Here is a 21,959-nt window from a genome sequence, read left to right on the forward strand (position 1 = left end):
TTGCATGGTTGTATAGAGAACTTTGTCGAGCTTCCAATGCACAAGTGTTGGAAATAGCGGGGCCACTAATACTATTACAAGTGTAAGCTTATGATTGATTTCCAATTATAGCACCATAAGTCCAACTACGGCCCCAGATCATCGTCCACTTAGTGCTAGGTATTATTTCATTATGTAAGAATATAAATTAATTGTATTTTTTTTTTTATAATTTTAGATGGAGTGATGTATTAGCTGCCTCTGAACAGTCCGCAAATATGTTGCTCGTGTACAGAAAAATATTCGACATGCTGATGCATAATCAGGTAGTAAATATGTATATAAATGAATATTTGAAACATTTTATATGTATACTTATTCTTATTTTTTGTCAGGTTATTTGGATGCCATACACACAGATTTGGTCATCCTTACCTGATTATTGTGATGGTGAAGACATCTGGTTGACCGTTAGCCCTCTTATATGCTTCCATATAGTAGAGTGACATCATCTAGATCGTGTGCTGAGACAGTTCGGTCTGCGACAAACGATACCTTCGTTGTCCTATGCACTCCCAACACTACACCAGATCGATTTGAGAGGTAAGCACAACCAAGACTAGTGTCGAATCTATGCGGAATATTTATCCTACTGGCATGGACGACATGATCGTTGTGCACAGGGAGAATTAACAAATGGGCCAACTGTATCAGACGACTACTTTCCCTAGTACAATTTGATCACGAGGCGATTTATCACACCTGATGACGCTTACTATTACTGCATGGTAAGAGATTTAAAATTAGACATTTTCCATGTATATGATATGAATATTGTTTAATATTTATTTTTTTTATTGTACAGAATAATTTTATCGACCATGTTTAGAACAACTTATCAGAATTGGGTTCAATGTTCAAACATTGGTCAACGTAGAAGGTATTATTCAACAAATAAGACGACTCAATGTTGCTAACACCGATTGAAGACGTATTCTTCGTAGACGACAGTGACAACAGGGTGAACCTGATTTAGAGGGACACGAAGACAGCTCCCATGAGGGGTAAGGCCCAGGGGGTCGTTTTTAAATCCCACATTGTATCATTTTCAAATTGTAAATTAAAAAACTAATTGTAAATATTTTTTAATATCATGGTTTTTTTTTAATATGAGTGCAAGATGTTTTCATTGTAGATTAAATATATAATTAAGTTTAATAATGAAGGAATTAAGTTTAATAATTAAAAAAATAGTAACAAACTTTAAAAAAAAGAAAAAAAATTATAAGCAAATCGTGTACCGGGTACACGAGTTTGCTTGACTGGTCAACCAGTCAGCCGATGTGGTGTTGATTGGATTAAATGGTACTCGTGTACCAGGTACACGAGTATACCACATGGAAATAGTGTAACTGGTACACGATTCTACTATCCTAATTTTGTCCATACTTTTCCAAAGTATTTATTCTTAGAAATTGTTTCCCTCCAACCCTATTTTTGTCATTATTTATTAAAAAAACATTATTTCAAAAAAAAAAAATCTTTTAATAACATTGTATTAAATTAAATTAAACCTACAAAATTAAAAGTCGCGGGTTAGAAAATGATTTTTTGTTTTTTTGCCTGAACTGGAATATAAATTAGAAAGATATAGCTGAGCTCAGCACAAACTTGCAACAAAAACTTTCCCTAAAATTGCTTCATCCTTCGACTTTTCAGCTCAACTCACTCTCTTCCCCAGAAATCTTCGGAGAAGTAATCGAAGAATTCGGATATGGATTCCGAAATTCAACGCAGAATCGAGGAAGCTGTCCGCAGAATTCTCGAATCTTCCGACATGGACGAAATGACCGAGTCCAAAATTCGAGCCCTCGCCTCCAAGGACCTCGATCTCGACCTCTCCAAATCCCCTTACAAGGCTCTCGTTCGCAAAGTTGTGGAATCATTTCTCCAAGAACGGTCTGAAGAACAGCCTCAAGACCAAGCCGATGATGCCTCTGCTGCTAAGGAGAAGGAGTACGACGACGATGGCGATCTCATTGTTTGTTGGGTTTGTTCTGTTTTCTGCCTCTTCTTCCATTCCAGTAGCTTGCGATTGCAGTTTCTTTGGTTTTATTAGTGGGGGTTTTGCGATTTTTAAGTTCTGATGATTGTATGTGTTGTGGTGAAATTTGAAAATATGGTGTTGTTTGGTTCAGTTATCAAGCAAGAGGAAGGTGACGATTCAGGATTTTAGAGGGAAGACTCTGGTTTCGATCAGGGAGTTTTATAGAAAGGATGGGAAAGACCTCCCTACGGCAAAAGGTGATTCTCCAAATGCTACTTGCTTACGTTTATGGAATTTTGTATGTGCATATATTACTTACAGAGACTGCAAATTAGGCGAAACTCCTGTTAATTGCCTGCTTCTTGTTTGATATTTTGAAGATTTTGATCATTCTACTACTCCATAACCATACTAAAGTCGTAGTGGAAGTGAACTTAGCTCAATTAGGCGCTGTCTTCCTTCTCAAAGGTTGATCTCCATCCCCATAGTTGTTGAACTCAAAAAAAAAAAAAGAAAAGTTGGATTAGTCTTACCAAATTGACTGTTTCTTAGAACATGTTGGTCAATAATAAGTAAAGACAGCATAATTATTGGGCCAGTGACATGGGAAAAAATAGAAAGATCATTTTCGTTGAAATGTAGACCGATTTATTTTTTTGTTTTGTTGAAGTTGAATGAGCAACCAGGGCCACACGTTTGATTTGTGACATCTCTGATTCAAGGTAATGGGTGAAACTTGTATTTGTTTAATTTGATTAAAGCAAGGAACAGGGATGATATTTGTAAAACCATTTTCCTGTTGATTTCTTTTCTCATGAACTTTGATTAAACTTATACAATTTTTTCTCTGTTTTGGAAATTTAAATGGCTAGTTATTTCAGATTAATAACACTGGTCTTATTTTTGCCTCAGGAATAAGCTTGACTGAAGAACAGTGGTCCGTCTTTAAAAAGAATGTACCTGCCATAGAAAAAGCTATTAAGAATATGCGATCACAATGAAGTAATAATCACCTGATGGTCGATGATTTGAAGCCGTGATGCTCTGTATCTATGGAAGCCAGATTTATTACCAGGAAAAGGGGAAGGGGTTTTAGTTTTGGAATTGCTGCAGTTTCTTGGTTGCAGAATATTTTGGTATTTTGGTACTTCTGTTTTGAGCCTAGACCGCCAACACTCATAAAACTTCAAGATACCTGTGTACTTTCATGGCTTCAAGGTGGACAACTGTGGTACACATTCTCCATAACCAGAGCTCATACCAATGAATGATCTCTTATCTAATTGTTTTATGCTAAAAAACGCATGACATAAATTTAGATGTATGCCATCCGAGCCATGTCATTGAAGGTTGAATATCTTTGACATTTGATATTGAACTGATTCAGTTTTAGGAGACTGAAGTTAGGCTGTGACCCTATATATATATATATATTTATGGCTGGCATTAATTAGTCTTCAGAAGCTCTTTGTTTGTTTGGTTGTTTGTTTGTTTGTTTTTTTTTTTTTTTTTTTTGAAAGGAAACATTTCATTTCAGAAGCTCTTTGTGAATTGTCCAAGTTTGCTTTTAGGAACTATCGTCATGCTTCAAATTCATACAGCTTGCTGCATTCTGCAAAATCCCTTTAGGGCTAGGGGTGGTGATTCATTTATGTTGTTTTGTATCTGTTTTCAGCACTATTTCCAGGTTTTGATTAGAAGTTTAGTCCTTTCACATTATTTTTGTATTTTGGTCTTTAAACTTTAAAAATTTATAATAGGTTAATGAACTTTCGATTTTGTGTTCTAGTAGATTTTTGAACTTTAAAAAGCGTCTTATAGGTTCTTAAATTTTCAATTTTGTCTCCTGAGTTTTTAAATTATCAATTCTTTGTCCAATTGCCCTATTCAACATCTTTTAAAAACTCATGGACGTACTAGATACAAAACTAAAAATTTTATAAAATTTGTTGTTAGAGACCATATTGAAAGTTTAGAGTCTTTGTTTAACCATTTTAATGTTAGACTTGTTAGATACAAATTTGAAACCTCAAAGATGTAGGAAACGCTTTTTAATGTTCAACGTTGTTTAGAAACTTTCTTTTTCCCGTTGCAATGTTTGTTTAGAAATTAAATGTTTTATTTAACCAAATTTGTGTCCAAGCTTTTACTTGGGTTCTGAAAAAGTTACTTCAGGCTTTCTTTTTATGGTTTGTGGTGACTCTTGTCAGCTTTATCTATTTTGTTTTGAACTGTTATTGGCTTTTTGCTGCAAGGATGGTTAGATTCTCCTGGGATAAACAACCAAAGGAGTTATCTTTTCACACTTCATTTTAATCCCTGTTGCTCTATTGTTATTTTGGTCCCAGATCTCAGAAGTGTAACTATAAAATTGTTGTTTTTTCTCCATTTTTTAGGCCATGAAAAAGGAAGCTTATTTCTTCGAGTGGTATTTATCTATGTTTGGATTTATTTTCTATATATATTTGTCAAAGTGAGTATAGTTCAAAAGTACTCATTTTTTCTTTCTTTGAGATTAGGGGTCCTCGTTGAGGATATTCTTTTTGTTAGGAACATTATTGATATTGTTTCAATTTTATCATATTGCTCCAGTGAGGAGAACAAAATCTGTTCATGACATTGCAACTTTGGCCTCTTCTTAAAAGTGCTCTTTTGAGTTGGAAAGATGTTTTTTCCAGATAGTATTATTATTCCCCTCGGTTAGGGATTTTGGGTGTGATGGGTTTGTTGTATGTTCGGTTTGCATAAAATGACGAGGGTAATTGACATGTATTCTTTTCTTATTTAAAAGGATTTATTATATATACTTGATTTTATTGCTTAGTAGATCAATTCTTCAAATACTTGTCTACTCTCATGTTTCCTTGAGGAGGAAAATTGCTATATTTTTCATCATAACATCGTGGTTGATACTACAACACCTTTCCTTGCATAATTTGTAGAGGTGTAATCCCTTATGGATCTTGCCTTGATCAATTATCCAATTCCTTCCTAACGATTTTGTTTCAAGATTTTTGCCTTCATTTGTTCATCAAATGGTTATAAAACTGCTCAATTTCGAATCCTCAGGCAAGTTCTGGGTGGCTAAAAGGTTCGAGCTTGATTATTACTCTTTCTTTCATAATGTGCTTAATGAATAGTCTCTATGATGTATTTGGAGACGAGTTGGTATTTTCGTTCATTCATTCTAGAAATGAATCTATTCGATTAGAGTATCATTTATAATTGAGTGTTAGAAAGTGGATAGAACTCGCTTCAAGTAAGCAATGGCATTCAACTTATCAATAAATACTTGAGGAGTCCATTAAAATCCTTCTTCGATAACACAATTGAGAGAGGTGTTTTCATTATTTTTAGGGATCCAAGCATATTCATATTTTTCTTCAACAAGTTAACAGCTGCGATTTTGTTATAGGTCATGTAAATGTTCATCGCAAGCATTCAGTAAACAAGAATAATTAAAGATCTTCCAACTAAGAATGCTTAAGAGTAAAAGAAGATATGTTATATTCTCGAGATTGTTTTTTCAAAACTTACATTAAATATCTAGCCTGACCAAAGACATATTTGAAAGTAATTTTGAAATAATTAAAATCACGGTTTTGTATTTAAAACCATTCTAAATAAACTAAAATCATTCTAAACAAACTTTTAATGATGTTAAATAAATGTTAATAGTATGAGATCGTGTTCAAAAATATAAAATCAAAATATTAAATTGTTTTTGAATGGTTAAAATTTTCACGTTGATTTTAAACATGAAAAAAGTTAGCATTGTACTAAGTTAGACCGATTGAAGGCACCCAAGCATAACATAGTTGGTCTAAAAATATTATCTTTTCTATACTAAGAGGTTGTTTGGATCGTATAAATTGTTTCATGAGTATGAATATTAAATGTTTGGGATAATTTATGTCTGTATTTGGATTTGTAGGATAATTAATATATGGTAGTTAAATGAATATGTTTGATTTATCAATTCTGTATGTAGAAGTTAAAACTAAATGATTATGTAATCAAATGTAAGAGAACAAGTAATGTATATTTAATGTATTGTTATATTGATTAATTATTAATCACTTAAATTATCAATAAATGAATATTTTTAATTAAAGTATTATTTAAATGATCATTTTTAATTAATAAAAATGATTAAATAAATATAAGGATTTTTTTTTTCAAATATAAAATGAACCAAAATATTTACAAATATAACAAAATTTCATTGTCTATCTACGATTGACCACGATAGACGACTACCTTTGTTTGTCTGTGTCATAATAGATACAGATAATAAATCTGTCGCGGTCTATCATAGATAGACGGTGATGTTTTACTATTAATTGTAAATATATTTAGTAGTTTTGTCATTTAAAACAATTTTCTTAAATATAAATTAATTATAATATTAATAATTAATAATAAAATTTTATATTAAATAGTTAAAATAACATAAAATATCAACGATAAATGTATTAGTTGAAATTTATTAAGCCTAAATAATAAATTTATAATTGACGATTAATTAAAATTAATAATAATAATTAATTAATATTGATTTCTTAATTAATCATGCTCTTTTCATCGAGTATAAAAATTCCACAAGTATAGACGGTATTAGATAACCATATCACATGGATTTTAAAGTTTCATGCATAATAATATCTTGAATTTTAAAAAGTAAAATCTTGTGAAACAAATAAGTATATTAAATGAAATTCCATGACAATATCTATGAAACAAATCAGCGAATAAAAAATTTACATCTAAACGAGGAAATTAGCATGTGCATGTCCATTATAAATGAATGACAAAAAAAAAAAACAAAAAAACAAAAAATTTGTGGTTCGTACTAGACTAATATAGAATTAAAGAACATATAATGGAGTTTAAATACATGAACCTAAGTAAATAAACAAATTTGAGTTGTCATTTCTATAATGTTAAAATGAACAAAGTTATCAACAAATTTCATGAAAGTGAATGCATTGAACCTATGAAAATGTTTGATAAACCGCAGTGTTAATTAAATATATTGTGTTGGAAAAGGAATCAATCAAACGTGACATTCAACAAAATTTGTCTTATCAAATACTACTTCTGAAAACTCATATTCTCATTATTTTATCTTATCTTTTTTTTTATATATATAATTATGGTTACTTATTAATTACCTCTTATCTTTACGTTGTTTTCTTCCTCAAATGTTCTCAAATGTTGCTGTTTTTTGTCCTACTAAATTATTCTTGTCCCTCCAACGGTCTAAATTCACATGTCTCTCTCTCTCTCTCTCTCTATAGATTTTGAAAAAAAGACACTCTAAAATGTCTGTTTCTGATACACTAGCTTTCCATGCTTCTTTTCTTTGCACCTAGGTTTTGACATTTAATTGAAATATGAATTTCGGGTTGATTTATATTTAAAATAACTCAACCTTTAAAGTATATATTTTGAATTAAAAGAGCAAAAAGGAAAAAAAAAACTATATTATTGAAACTAAGGAAGTGAATTCACATCAAATGTGATTATAGCATAACATAATCGTTAAGACATCGATGTCCAACCCACTTGTTGCACGTGTAAGATTTTGTTTTGTTTTTTTTTTTTTTTTTTTTAACTTGTGGGTTTTGTGAACCCAAAACTTTGTGTTATATATTTAGTCCAATTGAGGCTAATGGCCCATCTTAAAAACCTTAGGTTTTCTCTTTTGTGGTAAGGGTATGACTTAAGGAGGAGGAAAGTGGAGAAAAAAGAAATAGAAAATCGGAGAGAAAAAAAGGAGAACTGTGTAGTGTTCGGTTTTGAATAAAAAGTGGGGAAAAAATAGTAATTATTTGCAATTGAATTCACATTAGATGTGATTGTGATATAACTCAACCATTAAGATATCTACTCTTGAAATTGGAGATTCAAATTCTCTCTCGTATTTGTTGTACTAAAAAAATTACATGAAATTTATTTATTTATTTTTAAAAATATTTTGAGTAATGCATAAAATCTAGTTAATTAGTGGTATTTTAAATGATTAATTGTCTTTGAGAGAATAATAGCAACTTTTGTTATCATCGTTTTATCTTTGCTTTTACTTTTTTCTCCATCTAATTCAAATGTGGTATGATTTGGTAATAAAGTTGAGCTTTTAAATAGATTACATCTTTCTTTTTTCAAAAAGTAAAAAGATTATATATATATCTAACCTTAAGTACAATGGGAATCAAAATATTATTAAAAATGTTACATGATGTCAAAAGGATAAAACGATACTAATTTAGTATGAAACTAAAAAATTAAAAACACTCTATTATTCACATTTTTTTTCATTTTAATTTTTGTTTTCTTTCTAAATCTTTCACAAAAAAAAAAAAAAAATAACTTTCTTCCCATTATTAGATCTTGTAAATATGGGCTTCACGTCTCTTTTTTTTTTTGTTCTTTTAATTTTCGTTTTGTTTTCAAATTTTTGCACAAAAATTATTTTGACTCTTCCTATTGGATTTTGAAAATATAGTAATTACCTGAGCCGCACCCAATAATAATGTATCATGTAATAATTTTTTTTTAATATTTATTTTAGGAAAAGGAACATAGAATTGCTTGCAGTTTAATCATTACCATATTAAATTTTAATAGGTGTATTGATTTTTTTTTTACATTGAGAGGAGAGGTGAATGGACGTTTTCATTACAGTAGAATAATATTCATAAAATATCAAATAATTAACTATTTATTTTTTTTTAAAAAAAACCTAAAATGGTTATAAAATTTTGAAAAAATGAAAGAATTTTCACTATAAAAGACCACTGAAGAGCTCCACCATTAACGAGGTGGAAGAAAAAGCTTCTGAAATCGCAATGGGGAATTGTTCTCTCAAAGGAATGACGGTGGATTGCGAAAAGCCGATCAGAATCTTAACCGATTCCGGCAACATAATCAACTTCCATGGCCCTAAACAAGTCCATCAAATCCTCAACAACTATCCTCCCGGCGTCTATGGCGTTTTCCGGCGACCAAATCTCTCTTCTCCGTTACCCATCTCCGAGCCCCTCGATGCCGGAAAATCCTACTTTCTCCTCCCGCTTTCCCGTCCCGCCGATAAAGTTCAGGCCGACGACGGAGAGCCGCCGCCGCCGCCGAAGAATCTGGGAAGTGGGTCCGGTCTGGAAGTGCTTCCGGCGGGTGGCAACGGCGTTTGGAGGGTCAAATTGGTGATCGATACGAAGCAGTTGGGGGAAATTTTGGCGGAGGAAGGGAACACAGAGGCATTGATTGAGAGGATGAGGGCGGCGGCGGCGGAAAGTCCACAGCGGGGGAAGATCGGAGGGTGGAAGGCGACGTGGGGGAATTTGTTGAAGTTTTTTCCAATTGATGTTGGAAACAATAATAAAGCACAAATCAAGGATTTTGATGCTGGAAATGGCTGTTTATATCCAATATAACAAAAAAAAAAAAAAATTTTTCCCTAAAAAATTATTAGGACAAAGTTTGTGTGAAATGTAATTTTTGACTTTGTTTGGTTGTAGATAAATTTGTAGGTAAGGTGTGAAAGTTTTTGGAATGAGTACCAATATGGAGTTGGTACTATGTGTGCTCCAAATCTCCTCTTAAGTTTGAAGTTAAATAGTTTATTTATTTAAAAATGATAATTTTTTTTCATTATTAATTGTAAAAACGCGATTTAATTCATCTTAAAGAACAATATGAACTAGGAGTTCAATAATTTTTCCAAAAACATGTATCCAATTCTTGGTATTTGATTCATAATGCATAAAAGAAATTAATTTAATAGATGAAACATTAGAAGCAAGAGGGAAAAATAAAACTGAAAAAAATAGGCCAGGGCCCTACCGGGTTCGAACCGGTGACCTCTTGATCTGCAGTCAAATGCTCTACCACTGAGCTAAGGACCCAATTATGAAATAAAACCCTCAAGAATCTTATTTGTTCCATATGTAATTAAATATTAATTCTCAACTCATGCACACCTCTAATCAATTTTCCAAAATAGGTAGTCTTTTTTCCCCTAAATAACGGTAAGGTATAATTAAGATTATGGATGTGTTTAAAATATAATTTCAAATGTTTAATTTAAAAAAAAGTCATTTTAGAAAAAATTGGAATGTCTGATAACCACTCAAAATAATTTTTCAATTATATTTTAATTCCTTTTTTTATAAAAAATAGTTAAATAAAATTATTTTTTTGAAAATACCTTTTTTTCTTAAATCAATCTAAAGAGAAGGTATACTAGTCTTGATATTAGCCATTAGTTGTACCAAATCTTAAACATCTCATCCAAACGTTATCTAGTGGAGTGTAATACTAGTGTTTAATAATCAATCAATTTTAATAACATGAATTAAGATAAATATAATTGAAAGTTTGTTGGAAACTTATTGAAGACTATCAACTAAATAAATACAATTATTTTGAGTAGTGAAGTACATAATCCAATTTTATAATTTGACCAAATCTTAAATTAAAATGTTTTAAACAATGAATAATTCTTTCAACACCTATTTGTACACAATCCTCTAATTCTTCATTTTTTCAAAAAAAATAAAAACCAATTTTATGTATTGAAATGTTGTTATTATTATCATCATCATCATCATCATTATCATTATTATTATATTCTTCACTAGAAATATGAAGAGTTTTCTTCTTCTAGAGGGAAAAAGATGTCATAAGATACATAATATTATAATTTTATTTAACAATAAATGTTATAAATATTCTTATTTTGATCAAATTCTTATAGCAACAAAATTATTTTAAAATTTTCACTGTATTATAAATATCATGATAATAGATACCTAATACAAATTGATATTTAGTGTTTATTGACTATGTGTTATGTCCCAATTTTCCAATATATTGTCCATGTATCTCAAGACTAGGCATTATTAATGTCCATGTAGTCTATCTTGTACTAGACAAATTGCCTAGGTTTTGGAAGACACACATTGGATAAATTTCATGAAAATTGGAGAAAATGGAGAATTTAGAGAAATTACTTATTTTGTATTTTTACTTATTTTGTTTATTTATATATTATTTTTAATTTATTTTAATATTTATTTATTTATTTTATTATTATATTATATTATATTTATTTTAATAATATATTTTATTGGTATATGTGTTCCCGTTGTGCTCCTCAAGTCTACAACACGTTGTTAGCACAAGCTTCTTTCATTTCCCCCGTTGAAGGTAGATCATAAAGATATGTCGGTTTTTTTCTTTTCGTTATAATTAATAAATTAATTGTTGTTTTACATATTTGATTTATATTAAATTTCTAATATAAATATAATATTTTGTAATAGTATTACTATGAACAATATTCATACCAGGATAATGACATATTTGACCCATCCCATATGACAATTTGGATGTGGCGGACCTCTTTGAATCTACTAAAGAGAAAATTGGCAGAATTGATGGAATATCAAGTGTTTGCTTTGACTTTAGAAATATCTGGACTTAATGTTGTTTTTTTATTTATCTCCATGTTTTTTTCCTCTTAGTAAATGTTAACATTTGTATATTACAAATGTTGTTTTTCTTATTATAATTATTTTCTTGAAGAAACCTAAATCATTTTCATATGTTGGGTGACTAAAAAATGAGTAAAGAAGATCTATGTATGGCAGACAGTGCAACTACACATACAATAATTACAAGTAGAAAATATTTTTTCAAACTAATAATGCTGGAAGCAGAAGTCAATATAATATCGGGTTTTGCAAACCTAATTGAAGGGTTGGAAAAACAAATATGCAATTGACAATGCATTGTTCTCTAGTCAATCAAAGAGAAATTTACTTAGTTTTAAAGATATACGTTGCAATGATTATCATATTGAGACTACTAGAAAGAATAATATGGAGTATCTTTATATCATATCTATTGTCTCATATGAAAAACGTATACTGAAAGATTTTCTGCTTTATCTTCTGGATCATATTATACTCATATACGAGTAATTGAATCATATGCAACAATGAAATTGAAGTTCATAAATCTAGACATATTTATAATTTGACATGATCGATTGGTCATCCATGATCAATATCGATGAAAAGAATTATTGAGAATTCAAATGGACATCCATTAAAGAGCCAGAAGATTCTTCAATCTTATGAATTGTTATATGATGCTTGCTTTCAAGGCAAATTAATCATTAGACCATCACAATCAAAGTGGGGATCGAATCACCTGCATTTTTAAAACGAATTCATGGTGATATATGTGGACCTATTAACCCACCAAGTGGACAATTTAGATATTTTATAGTATTAATAGACATATCCAGCAGATGGCCACATGTGTGCTTATTATCAAGTCGAAATCTTGCATTTACAAGATTACTTGCTCAAATAATTAAGCTAAGAGCACAATTTTCTTATTATACAATTAAGATCATTCATCTTGATAATACTGGTGAATTTACATCCCAAGCTTTTGATAATTATTGTATCATGTATGTCAATTGGGATAAGTGTTGGACATCATGTAGCTCATGTTCATACACAAAATGGTTTAGCAGAATCATTCATAAAATGTTTGCAGTTAATTGCTAAACCATTGCTTTTGAGAGCTAAGCTTCCTATATTCGTATGGGGATATGCTATTTTACATGCAACTTCACTTGTATGCATTAGGCCAGTTTCTTATCATAAGTACTCGTCATTACAATTAGCTTATAGCAATGAGCCAAATATTTTCCATTTGAGAATTTTTGGATGTGCAGTATATATTCCAATTACTTCACTACAATGTACTAAGATGGGTCCTCAAAGGAGGTTAGAAATATATATTGGATATGATTCCCCATCAATTATTAAATATCTTGAACCCTTGACTGGTGATGTACTTACTGCATAATTGGCCGATCGTCATTTTAATGAGACAAAATTTCCAACATTAAGGGAGGAATTAAAAGGTTGGAAAAAGAAATTACATGAATACATCGTTATTGTCTCATTTAGATCTCCGTACAGATCAATGTGAACTTAAAGTTTAGAAGATGATTCATTTGCTAAATATAGCAAATCAGTTACTAGATACATTTATAGATGCAAACAAAATAACTAAATCACATATACCAGCTACAACTATTCCATCGAAAATTGATATTCCACAGCAAGTTGTCACTAATGAATCTAAAACACGCCAGAAGCGTGGTAGATCAGTGGGTTCCAAAGATAAAAACCCTCGAAAAAGAAAAATAGTTAATAGTAAAAAAGACTTGATTAAGGATGTAAATACCCATGAAGAAATTCTTGACATGACGGAGGAAGGTGAAATACCTAAAGATAATAATGAGATTTCAATAAACTATGTTATGACAGGAAAAAGATGGAACAAAACTAATGTAGTTATTGACAATATTTTTACATATAATGTTACTCTTGATATTATATCTGAAAATGAGGATTCTAGACCAAAATCTGTTGAAGAATGTCGATATAGAAAAGAGTGGCTTCAATTGAAAGAAGCAATCGAGGCAAAATTAAACCCACTTAAAAAAAACAGGTCTTTGGACCAATAGTCCGAACACTAGAAGGTGTCAAACTTGTGGGATACAAATGGGTATTTATGAGAAAAAGAAATGAAATTAATATGGTCACATGATGTAAAGCAAGACTAGTTGCACAAGGTTTCTCACAAGGACCTAGTATTGATTATGAGAAGACGTATACTCTAGTGGTGAATGCAATTACATTAAGATATTTAACTGGTTTGATTGTGTATGAAAATCTGAACTTGCATCTTATGGATGTAGTCACAACATATTTATATGGATATCTTGATAATAATGTTTATATGAGAATCCCAAAAGGATTTAAGGTACCTGAAACATATAAATCAAATTCCTGGGAATTGCATTCAATAAAGTTACAGAGATCGCTATATGGATTGAAATAATCAAGATGAATGTGGTATAATCGCCTGAGTGGATATTTGTTGAAAGAATCATATAAAAATAATCCAATATGCCCGTGTGTTTTTATAAAAAAATCACAATTAGGATTTTTTATTATAACTGTATATGCTGATGATTTAAATATAATTGGAACTCATGAAGAGCTTTCAAAGATAATAGAATATCTTAAGAAAGAATTTGAGATGAAAAATCTCAGAAGAACAAAATTTTGCTTTGACTTGCAAATTGAGCATTTAGTAGATGAGATGTTTGTTCATCAGTCAACTTATACAGGAAAAGTTTTGAAAAGATTTTATACGGACAAAACACACCCATTGAACATTGAAATAGAATTTCGTTCATTAGATGTGAAGAAAGATATATTTTGACCTCGAAACGAAAATGACAAACTTCTTAGTCCTGAAGTACCATATCTTAGTGCAATTGGTGCACTTATGTATCTTGCTAATAATACAAGACCAGATATTACATTTTCAGTAAATTTATTAGTAAGATATAGTCTTCTCCGACAAAAAGACATTGGAATGAAATTAAGCATATACTCCGTTATCTCTGAAGAATGATTGATATGTATTTGTTTTATTCAAATAAGTCAAATTTTGATCTAGTTGGTTATGCAAATTCTGGATATTTATCTAATCCACATAAAGCTAGTTCTCAAACAGGTTATCTATTCACATGTGGAGGAACTGTTGTATCGTGGCAGTAAGTGAAACAAGCCATAACGGCTGCTTCTTGAAATCATGCTAAAATTCTTGCAATTCACAAAGCTAGTCGAGCATGTGTACGACTAAGATCAATAGCTCAGCACATTCATGAAACATATGGTTTGTCTTCTAATAAAGATCATCCAACAATATTATACGAAGACAACACAACATGCATATCCCAAATCAAATGAGGATATATTAAAGAAGATAGAACAAAACATATTTCACCAAATTTTTTTTACATTCATGATCTTGAAGAAAATGACGAATCACTATACAACAAATTTGTTCGAAAGATAACCTGACAGACTTATTTACAAAGGCATTACCTATCGCAACCTTTAAAACTAGTGCACAACATTGGAATGGGCGACTCAAAGATCTTAAGTGATGTTTCTATGAGGGGGAGTAAATATAGTTTTTACGAGTATAAATTATATGAAATATATACTATTTTCCCTTTACTAGGATTTTTTCCCGTTGGGTTTTTTTGTAGTAAAGTTTTAACGAGACATGTTTCATATATTATATAATGAACATCTAAGAGGAAATATTATAAATATTATGATAATAGATATCCATTAGATGCTCATCCTTAGTGTCTATTGACCATGTGTCTGATGGATAAAAGGAAGCATGCACAACGAAAACAATGGATCATTAGCGCTATAATTACATTAATTAACTAGGATTAAGCATGCAAAGAGAGATAGAAATATAACCTTTGTAGTTTCCACAAATATCTTTGTCTCCATGAGCAATCGACACCACCAACAGTAAATCCTCGTTATTCTCCGGTTGAAGAACACGATTGTAAGACTGAATCTTTAGTGATAAATAGAGAATTTCACTAATTAATTAGGAGAATCAAAGAGAGTTTGTGGAAGAATAATTGTCAAAAGTCAAAGAAGCATACGTTTTTTATTTTTGAAAATCAAAGCCTATTTATAACCAAAACACATGCAAAGACTATTCTTGCATGACCTCCACCTCAAATTCCATTAGCATGTTAAAAATAGGTGTCAAGTTTAGCATGAAACACTTCATAATCCACTTACTTAGTGGAAAAATCCAATTAATTTTTACTAAAATAAAATTATAATAAAAAAACTTTGATAAAAAATACGAAATACATTTATTATATTTTAGAAATATTTAATTAAATAAAATAAATAATTTGATATCACATATTAAATTGTCTTTGACACTTAATTTTGATTAATCACATTAATCAATTTTTTAAAACACTTTCCTGCTAATATTTTATTTAATATGAAATATACTCTAAAAAAATAATTAATAAATTATTTAATTGTAAATTATATCTTATATAAAATACAAATTTTCCTAAAGACCGAATTTGAATATTTCAAATTCTCACTTCACCTAGTTCTTCAATTTTGTCCATAGTGAGCTAACAAGGAAATCCGATGAACCTATAGATCATGGGCTCTAACGATTTGAGACTAACCGGTCAAACTCTTTAACCAAATATTCGTTAACTAATAGGATTGCCCACTATAGCCTATAGTTGCACTCCCCTGACTGTAGATATATTTTGTGTTCATTTGATATAACTGTCATCAATAAGTTGATCCTTCACAGATTGTTTGTAACCTCAGCTAGGTCAATTACCTTTTACCCCTGAGTTACATCTTTTCTCCTTAAGTACCACTATTCCTCTAATGAATAATTGATTTAGGATCTTAATCACTAAATCCATTCCCTCTTAGGCCCGTAAGAGGATGGGACCCCTTATTCAAAACCCGGGATCAACCCTTAAGAGGAACAACCTTTCTACTATCCCTAAAATGGGTAGGAGTGAATTTCATCTTGCAAATTCTATGTCCTCAGCTATCTACCTGGTATTATCCTTGAAATGGGAGGCATGTTAAGCAGTTCTATTGAGCTTACCCTCACTTATGTAGATCAAGGGACAATCCCGAATAAACAAAAGTTCATAGACAACTCAGACCTAGATCAAGTTATCTAGGTCATCAAGAAGTGAAATTAATCAATTAACAGTAAATGGTGTTAATACGTAACAGTGATTATTTTATGATCAGTCTTACACAATCTCATCGTATAGAACACCCCTACTCACATGTCTTTACATGAAAGAATTGATCACATTGTTTATGACACTTTACAACATTTGTAACAATCATAAAGAGGGTTGTATTCAATAGTATTTCCAGAAATAGGTACCCAACCTAATTCAAGTACTATAGACTATTTAGGCTTTATACTCGAACTTGATCCAGCTTATTTTTCCACATAAAGTCAAAGTATTCATGACAATAACTAATGGTTCGTAGTTTATTGGATTCAGAGTTAAACAACCAGATCATTTTCATTTAACAAGATTTGTCTAAATAAACTTCATATATGTTTACTGTTTACAAACTATGAGTTTTAGGACATACAACCCAACAGTGTCATGCCCCCATTTTCCAAAGTGTTGTCCATGTGTCCATGTAATCCACCTCCTACTTGCCAAATTGACTATAAATAGTGTCATTTGGATAAATAGTGACATTTGGTAGGTGTTGGAAGATACACATTGGGCAAATTTTATGAAAATTGGAGAAAGTGGAGAATTTAGAGAAATTTCTTATTTTATATTTTGCTAATTTATTATTATTTTGTTTATTTATATATTATGTTTACTTTTTTAATATTTATTTATTTTATTATTATATAATATTATATTTTATTGGTTTCCGTGTTTCCATTGTGCTACTCAAATTTACAACACATTGATAATACCTTCAAATGGGGAAAAAATTGAAAGAGTCAAAAATTTGGTTGCATATTTTTTAAAATTATGTAAAATTGACGAAAGAATTGTTGAAAAAGATGTATCAACAAAATCTTTTAATGCTTGATGTTTTGTTCCAACTCCCAAAATATTATTAAATCAGCTCTCTCAACAAAATTGTGAAGAAGGTTTATACACTCCATTACTAGTTTAGAATTAACTTTGTGCGAAAATTTCAAATTTAGGCTCTTGTTAAATATAATATTATTAAAATAGAATCTAGTTGGACTAACACAGAATGTGGTACTAGCTTTCACTTTCGTTCGGTTGTAATCACCCTTTGAATTTGAAATGACTTTCTACAAATCAAAATGGTCTGAGGATCACAATTATCACACGTGAGATTCTTCTATGTATAGATCATTATTAAAAGACTTGGGATCCAACTTCAACATTGTTATCAATCGTGTAATCTTTTCATCTCTTTAATTTTAAGACTTGCTTAGCTTACCCATTCCCTTTTGGCAGTTGATTCTTTAAGCACATCCTCTCCCTTCTTCAGCAGGCTTGACAGCTTCCATTGGTGTGAAGCAAGTGAAGTGGTGTTTGATGCGCCAACCACTAGCAGCACCTTCCCAGTCAAGTAATGGCCTCGAGAAACGATACAAACTGTTAATATAATATGGCCAGGTTGTAACTTGATCATGAGCGAATTTGTTGATGTTGCACCCATGAAGTATGGCAAGTGCCAAACATTGGGAATTACCCGAGGAAGAGTTAGGAACAGGAATAAGGAGAAGTGAGAACCACTTAAATAGAGGAATCGATTGTATTTCGTCCTTTGTTCTCCATAGAAACTGGGGATAAAAAAGCACAAAATTTGATGACTTATTAAGGGAAAGACGAAGTAAGAGCATGCTATTGAAGACATTGCAACATATGTCGGGAAGGCCTCCGTTGATTGTGTACAAACAAAATACAAGTCCAAAGGCAGGGTAAGAAAAGGTTTAGCTAATGGAGATATTAACTCTTCCGAGAACTAGTAATGCGTAAACCATGTCAAACCAAGACCGATCAATATCCGAACGAAATGGATTCGAACTTCTCCTAGAATCATTTCTGATGCATAATGAAATTCATAGGATATAGTTAAGTAATTTAAAGGATATATATAAAGATTTGATAGGATTCGATTAATTTTTATAATAAATAAAAACAAATAAGACTACATTGAAGGCTTTTTTTGTAAATATATTGAGTTGATAACTTGGTACCCAAACCATATCAATGATTGTGATCCTCATTGTGTACATAATTCATATTAGGATCTACCAAAGAAATTGTTGGGGTACAAGGCATATAACAAAAAAAAAAAAGAGTTTCCATTTCATTTCAATGAAATACATAAAAGAAAAGAAAAAGAAGAAGTAGATAGGAACCGTTTTCTAAGTAAATTGGTTTGAGTTATTGTTTTAGCACCCTAATTTTCTTGTTGGCTCGGATACCATGAAATCGAGAAAAAGGCCTTAAAGAGAGTACAAAAAGAAAACCATTTTCAAGAGACAAACTCCACCAATGAATCACTTTTCTCATCTCTTCTTTTCTTCATCCCATGCATTCCTCTTTCTTTGAAAGAAATAATTAAAAAAAAAAAAAAAATCTAAGGTTAACGTCTAATTGAATACTTTCAACGCTCATGCTATTTGAAAGAGCTTTCAACATGGAGTGGAGACTCCATAACGTACACAAAGAGTAACTGATCGATGAATATCGTCCTAATTCTCGACATGTTCCACACAACAATGGATAACTCAAACTCTTACCTTGAACAATTTATAGTGTAAAACCTCGATGACATAATCGTTATGGTCACTCAAAGAAGGTTTAGAACCCTGGGTACAGTGTTCCGAGTGTAGCAACAAAACAAACAGTATGTGAAACGGTGCTCAGGTGAAAGTGTTATTTCTTGGCCATTGGATCAGGAAAGTGTGATGCAGATGGATCAAGAGAAGATCAGGTCTGTTGTGAATTGGGAAGTGCTGAAGAAGGAGAGAGTAGGCAGCTGTGGTGAAGCCGGATGCTCGAGGCCATTTTAGATACGACAAGACAACTCAGAAGGAGTAGAAAATTGCCACAACCTAAGGTGGGGTTTGCTTTCTAATCAGCCAAAGTCCGCTTTTTTACAAACTTATTAAAGAGGGAGAGTGCCAGGACGGACGACGTCAAGAAGAATGTCGAGACGCCATCAATTTGGAGTGTGAGGCTTGCTGAGCTTCTTGCAAAGGAGATAAGAAAAGGCTCAGCAGAGGAGATCCGATAACTGTTATGAATATGGAGGAGTGGGGCATTTTGCTCGTTACTGTCCCATTCTAATGTTCAGATGGACGAATGTTGTTGAGAGAGTGCAAAATAGACCAATTGAAGATGGAAGAGTGAACGTTGTGGAGCCTAGAGCCCGGGAAGGAAGTTCTCAAGGTAAGTTCAAGTCAGAACCATAGCGGGGGTTCTGAAGCTTAGGAGAGAAGAAATTTTTGTTGTCGTTAGATTGTGTGGCAATGTGAGCCAACGTCAGTGAAAAGGAGGAGGAGACAGAAGGCACTATTCTAAATTTATGTCGAAATTGGCCAATGCAAAGATGATCATAGATGTTGGGAGTTCGGATAACATAGCGTCCACGGGGATGGTTGATCAGTTAGGGCAGCAACCCTTGTAAGCTTTTAAGTAAGGAGGCTCCGACTTTGGAAGAGCCTTATTGAATCAGACCAAAAAGGGCATGAGTTGTGGGTTTTTTTTTTTTTTTATAAATGTTGAAGAGGTAAGTAAGGGGTGAGAAGGTGCCCCTGGAGCTGTGGAAGTTCAAGTTGGACGTCTGGTGTGACATCAAACGTATTACATATCCTACTCGGAAGACCACGGTGATACGAGTAGGGTGTTACTTGCGTAGGGAGAACACCGGTTGACTTTTAACGACAAACCTAGTTATTGTCATCATCATACTTTGGTTGGTTAAGGAAAAGACATGTTGGCATATCATTTCTGGACGTGGTGAAAGAGTCCATATAATGTTATGCCTTGATAGCAAAGCCAACTTACAGAGTCGATGCAAGGATCAGTGGGATACTGTAGCTTTAAGAGATAGGGACGAAGTCCCAACTACTACACTACTATTATACCATGGGAACTCCACAAGTGGATTAGTTGATTGACTAGACTGAGATTCTCTTTGATATCAATCACTTTTCTAAGAAAAAGAAAATAGCAAAAATCATAAGAGAAGCAAGGTTCACAAAAGTTTGGGAAGTAGTATGCCTGATTCACTAGATTTTACCACAGCAGGGCCCAATCATACTCAAAAGAAAAGTTTGATCCTGGCTCGAAAGGAATGCTAGCTATATACAACACATGTAAGTCGAACGTTGTTTTCGGGGAGCTAGGCAGAAGGAAAAGAGGCTCCTAGCTAAAGATAGTTTGTCTCACCTTTCAAAAGCGGTGGGAACAGTTGAGAACAAAGTGGTGGACGGGTGCATAATGCATGGGAATCTGCCGAACGATGCTGTCTTAGACTAAAAGACCCCCTTATTCAACCAACCAAAAGAAGCCTTTGGTACGACATGTTGTAGTTAAGGTTGAAGTCTTGGGAACTTATTCTGATAGACTGAAACAAGGCCAATTGCAACTCGATTGGAGGAAAGGATGCGGGGTGACCTCAAAAATCTCAACTAGTATTTTGGTCTTTATACTTTATACTTTGAAGTTTATTAATTTTAATAATTATCCAATTTTAGTTCCTTGAGCTAAGCTTACACTTCAACCTTAATCTTATGGAAAAATACATTTTTGTCCCTAGGTTTTGATCTAATTTCTATTTAGTTTTTAGGTTTTAAAATGCCACAATTAAGTTCTGAGTTTGATATTAATTTAATCCTTAGGTTTCAAAATGCTACAATTTTACTCTTGATATTTAAATTTTACTTCAATTTGATCCCTATGTTTCGAGATTTGTACTTTTAACTTCGATTTTCCACTTAATACTTACTTTCTGTCTTTAAAATTAATTTATGTTAATAAATTAAAATAAGTTTCACTATTTTTGTCACTTTTAAAATTAAATCTAAAATTAAGAAAAATTAGTGACCAAATTGAAATAAAACTCAAACTTCAATGTATAACATTTTAAAACTTAGAGACCAAATAAAAATTTGGGTTTTACTTCACTAATTTTGTATCTATTTGATCAATTGATTTTTTTAAAAAAATCTATATGTCCTAAAGAAACTTCAATGACTCAAATTTAAGTACTTATCAGATACAAAAATTTAAAAAATTTAAAAAAAATTAAAGACGGGTTAAATATTTTTTAACATGACCAAATAATGACGTTATAAGAACTAGATATTAAATAATAATAATAAGTTGCTAAAAAATCAGAGACCCATTCAAACCAGCTGTCTGTCACATATTTTGGTAGGGAAAAACAAATTTTGGGAAAAAATCCCAACTATTTCTATCATT

At 31.5% G+C, this 21,959-nt stretch overlaps 2 protein-coding genes and 1 non-coding gene across 3 annotated transcripts; 2 read left to right on the forward strand and 1 right to left on the reverse strand.

The window, feature by feature from the left end:
* Positions 1-1,572: 1,572 nt before the first annotated feature.
* LOC120070670 (RNA polymerase II transcriptional coactivator KELP-like) lies at positions 1,573-3,486 on the forward strand. The gene is made up of 3 exons (XM_039022511.2): positions 1,573-2,029; positions 2,178-2,283; positions 2,939-3,486. The coding sequence occupies exons 1-3, from the start codon at positions 1,754-1,756 to the stop codon at positions 3,025-3,027; spliced, it is 471 nt and encodes a 156-aa protein (XP_038878439.1). The 5' UTR covers positions 1,573-1,753; the 3' UTR covers positions 3,028-3,486.
* Positions 3,487-8,799: 5,313 nt separating this feature from the next.
* LOC120092893 (uncharacterized) lies at positions 8,800-9,663 on the forward strand. Its single transcript, XM_039051139.2, has one exon. The coding sequence runs from the start codon at positions 8,878-8,880 to the stop codon at positions 9,460-9,462; it is 585 nt and encodes a 194-aa protein (XP_038907067.1). The 5' UTR covers positions 8,800-8,877; the 3' UTR covers positions 9,463-9,663.
* A 198-nt stretch (positions 9,664-9,861) lies between these two features.
* Positions 9,862-9,933, reverse strand: TRNAC-GCA (transfer RNA cysteine (anticodon GCA)). The gene has a single exon. It is a non-coding gene; the product is annotated as a tRNA-Cys (tRNA).
* Between the last annotated feature and the right edge of the window lie 12,026 nt (positions 9,934-21,959).

The sequence above is a fragment of the Benincasa hispida genome, chromosome 1, assembly GCF_027475165.1.
Source record: "Benincasa hispida cultivar pf3 chromosome 1, pf3_genome.v1.1, whole genome shotgun sequence".
Taxonomy (NCBI): domain Eukaryota; kingdom Viridiplantae; phylum Streptophyta; class Magnoliopsida; order Cucurbitales; family Cucurbitaceae; genus Benincasa; species Benincasa hispida.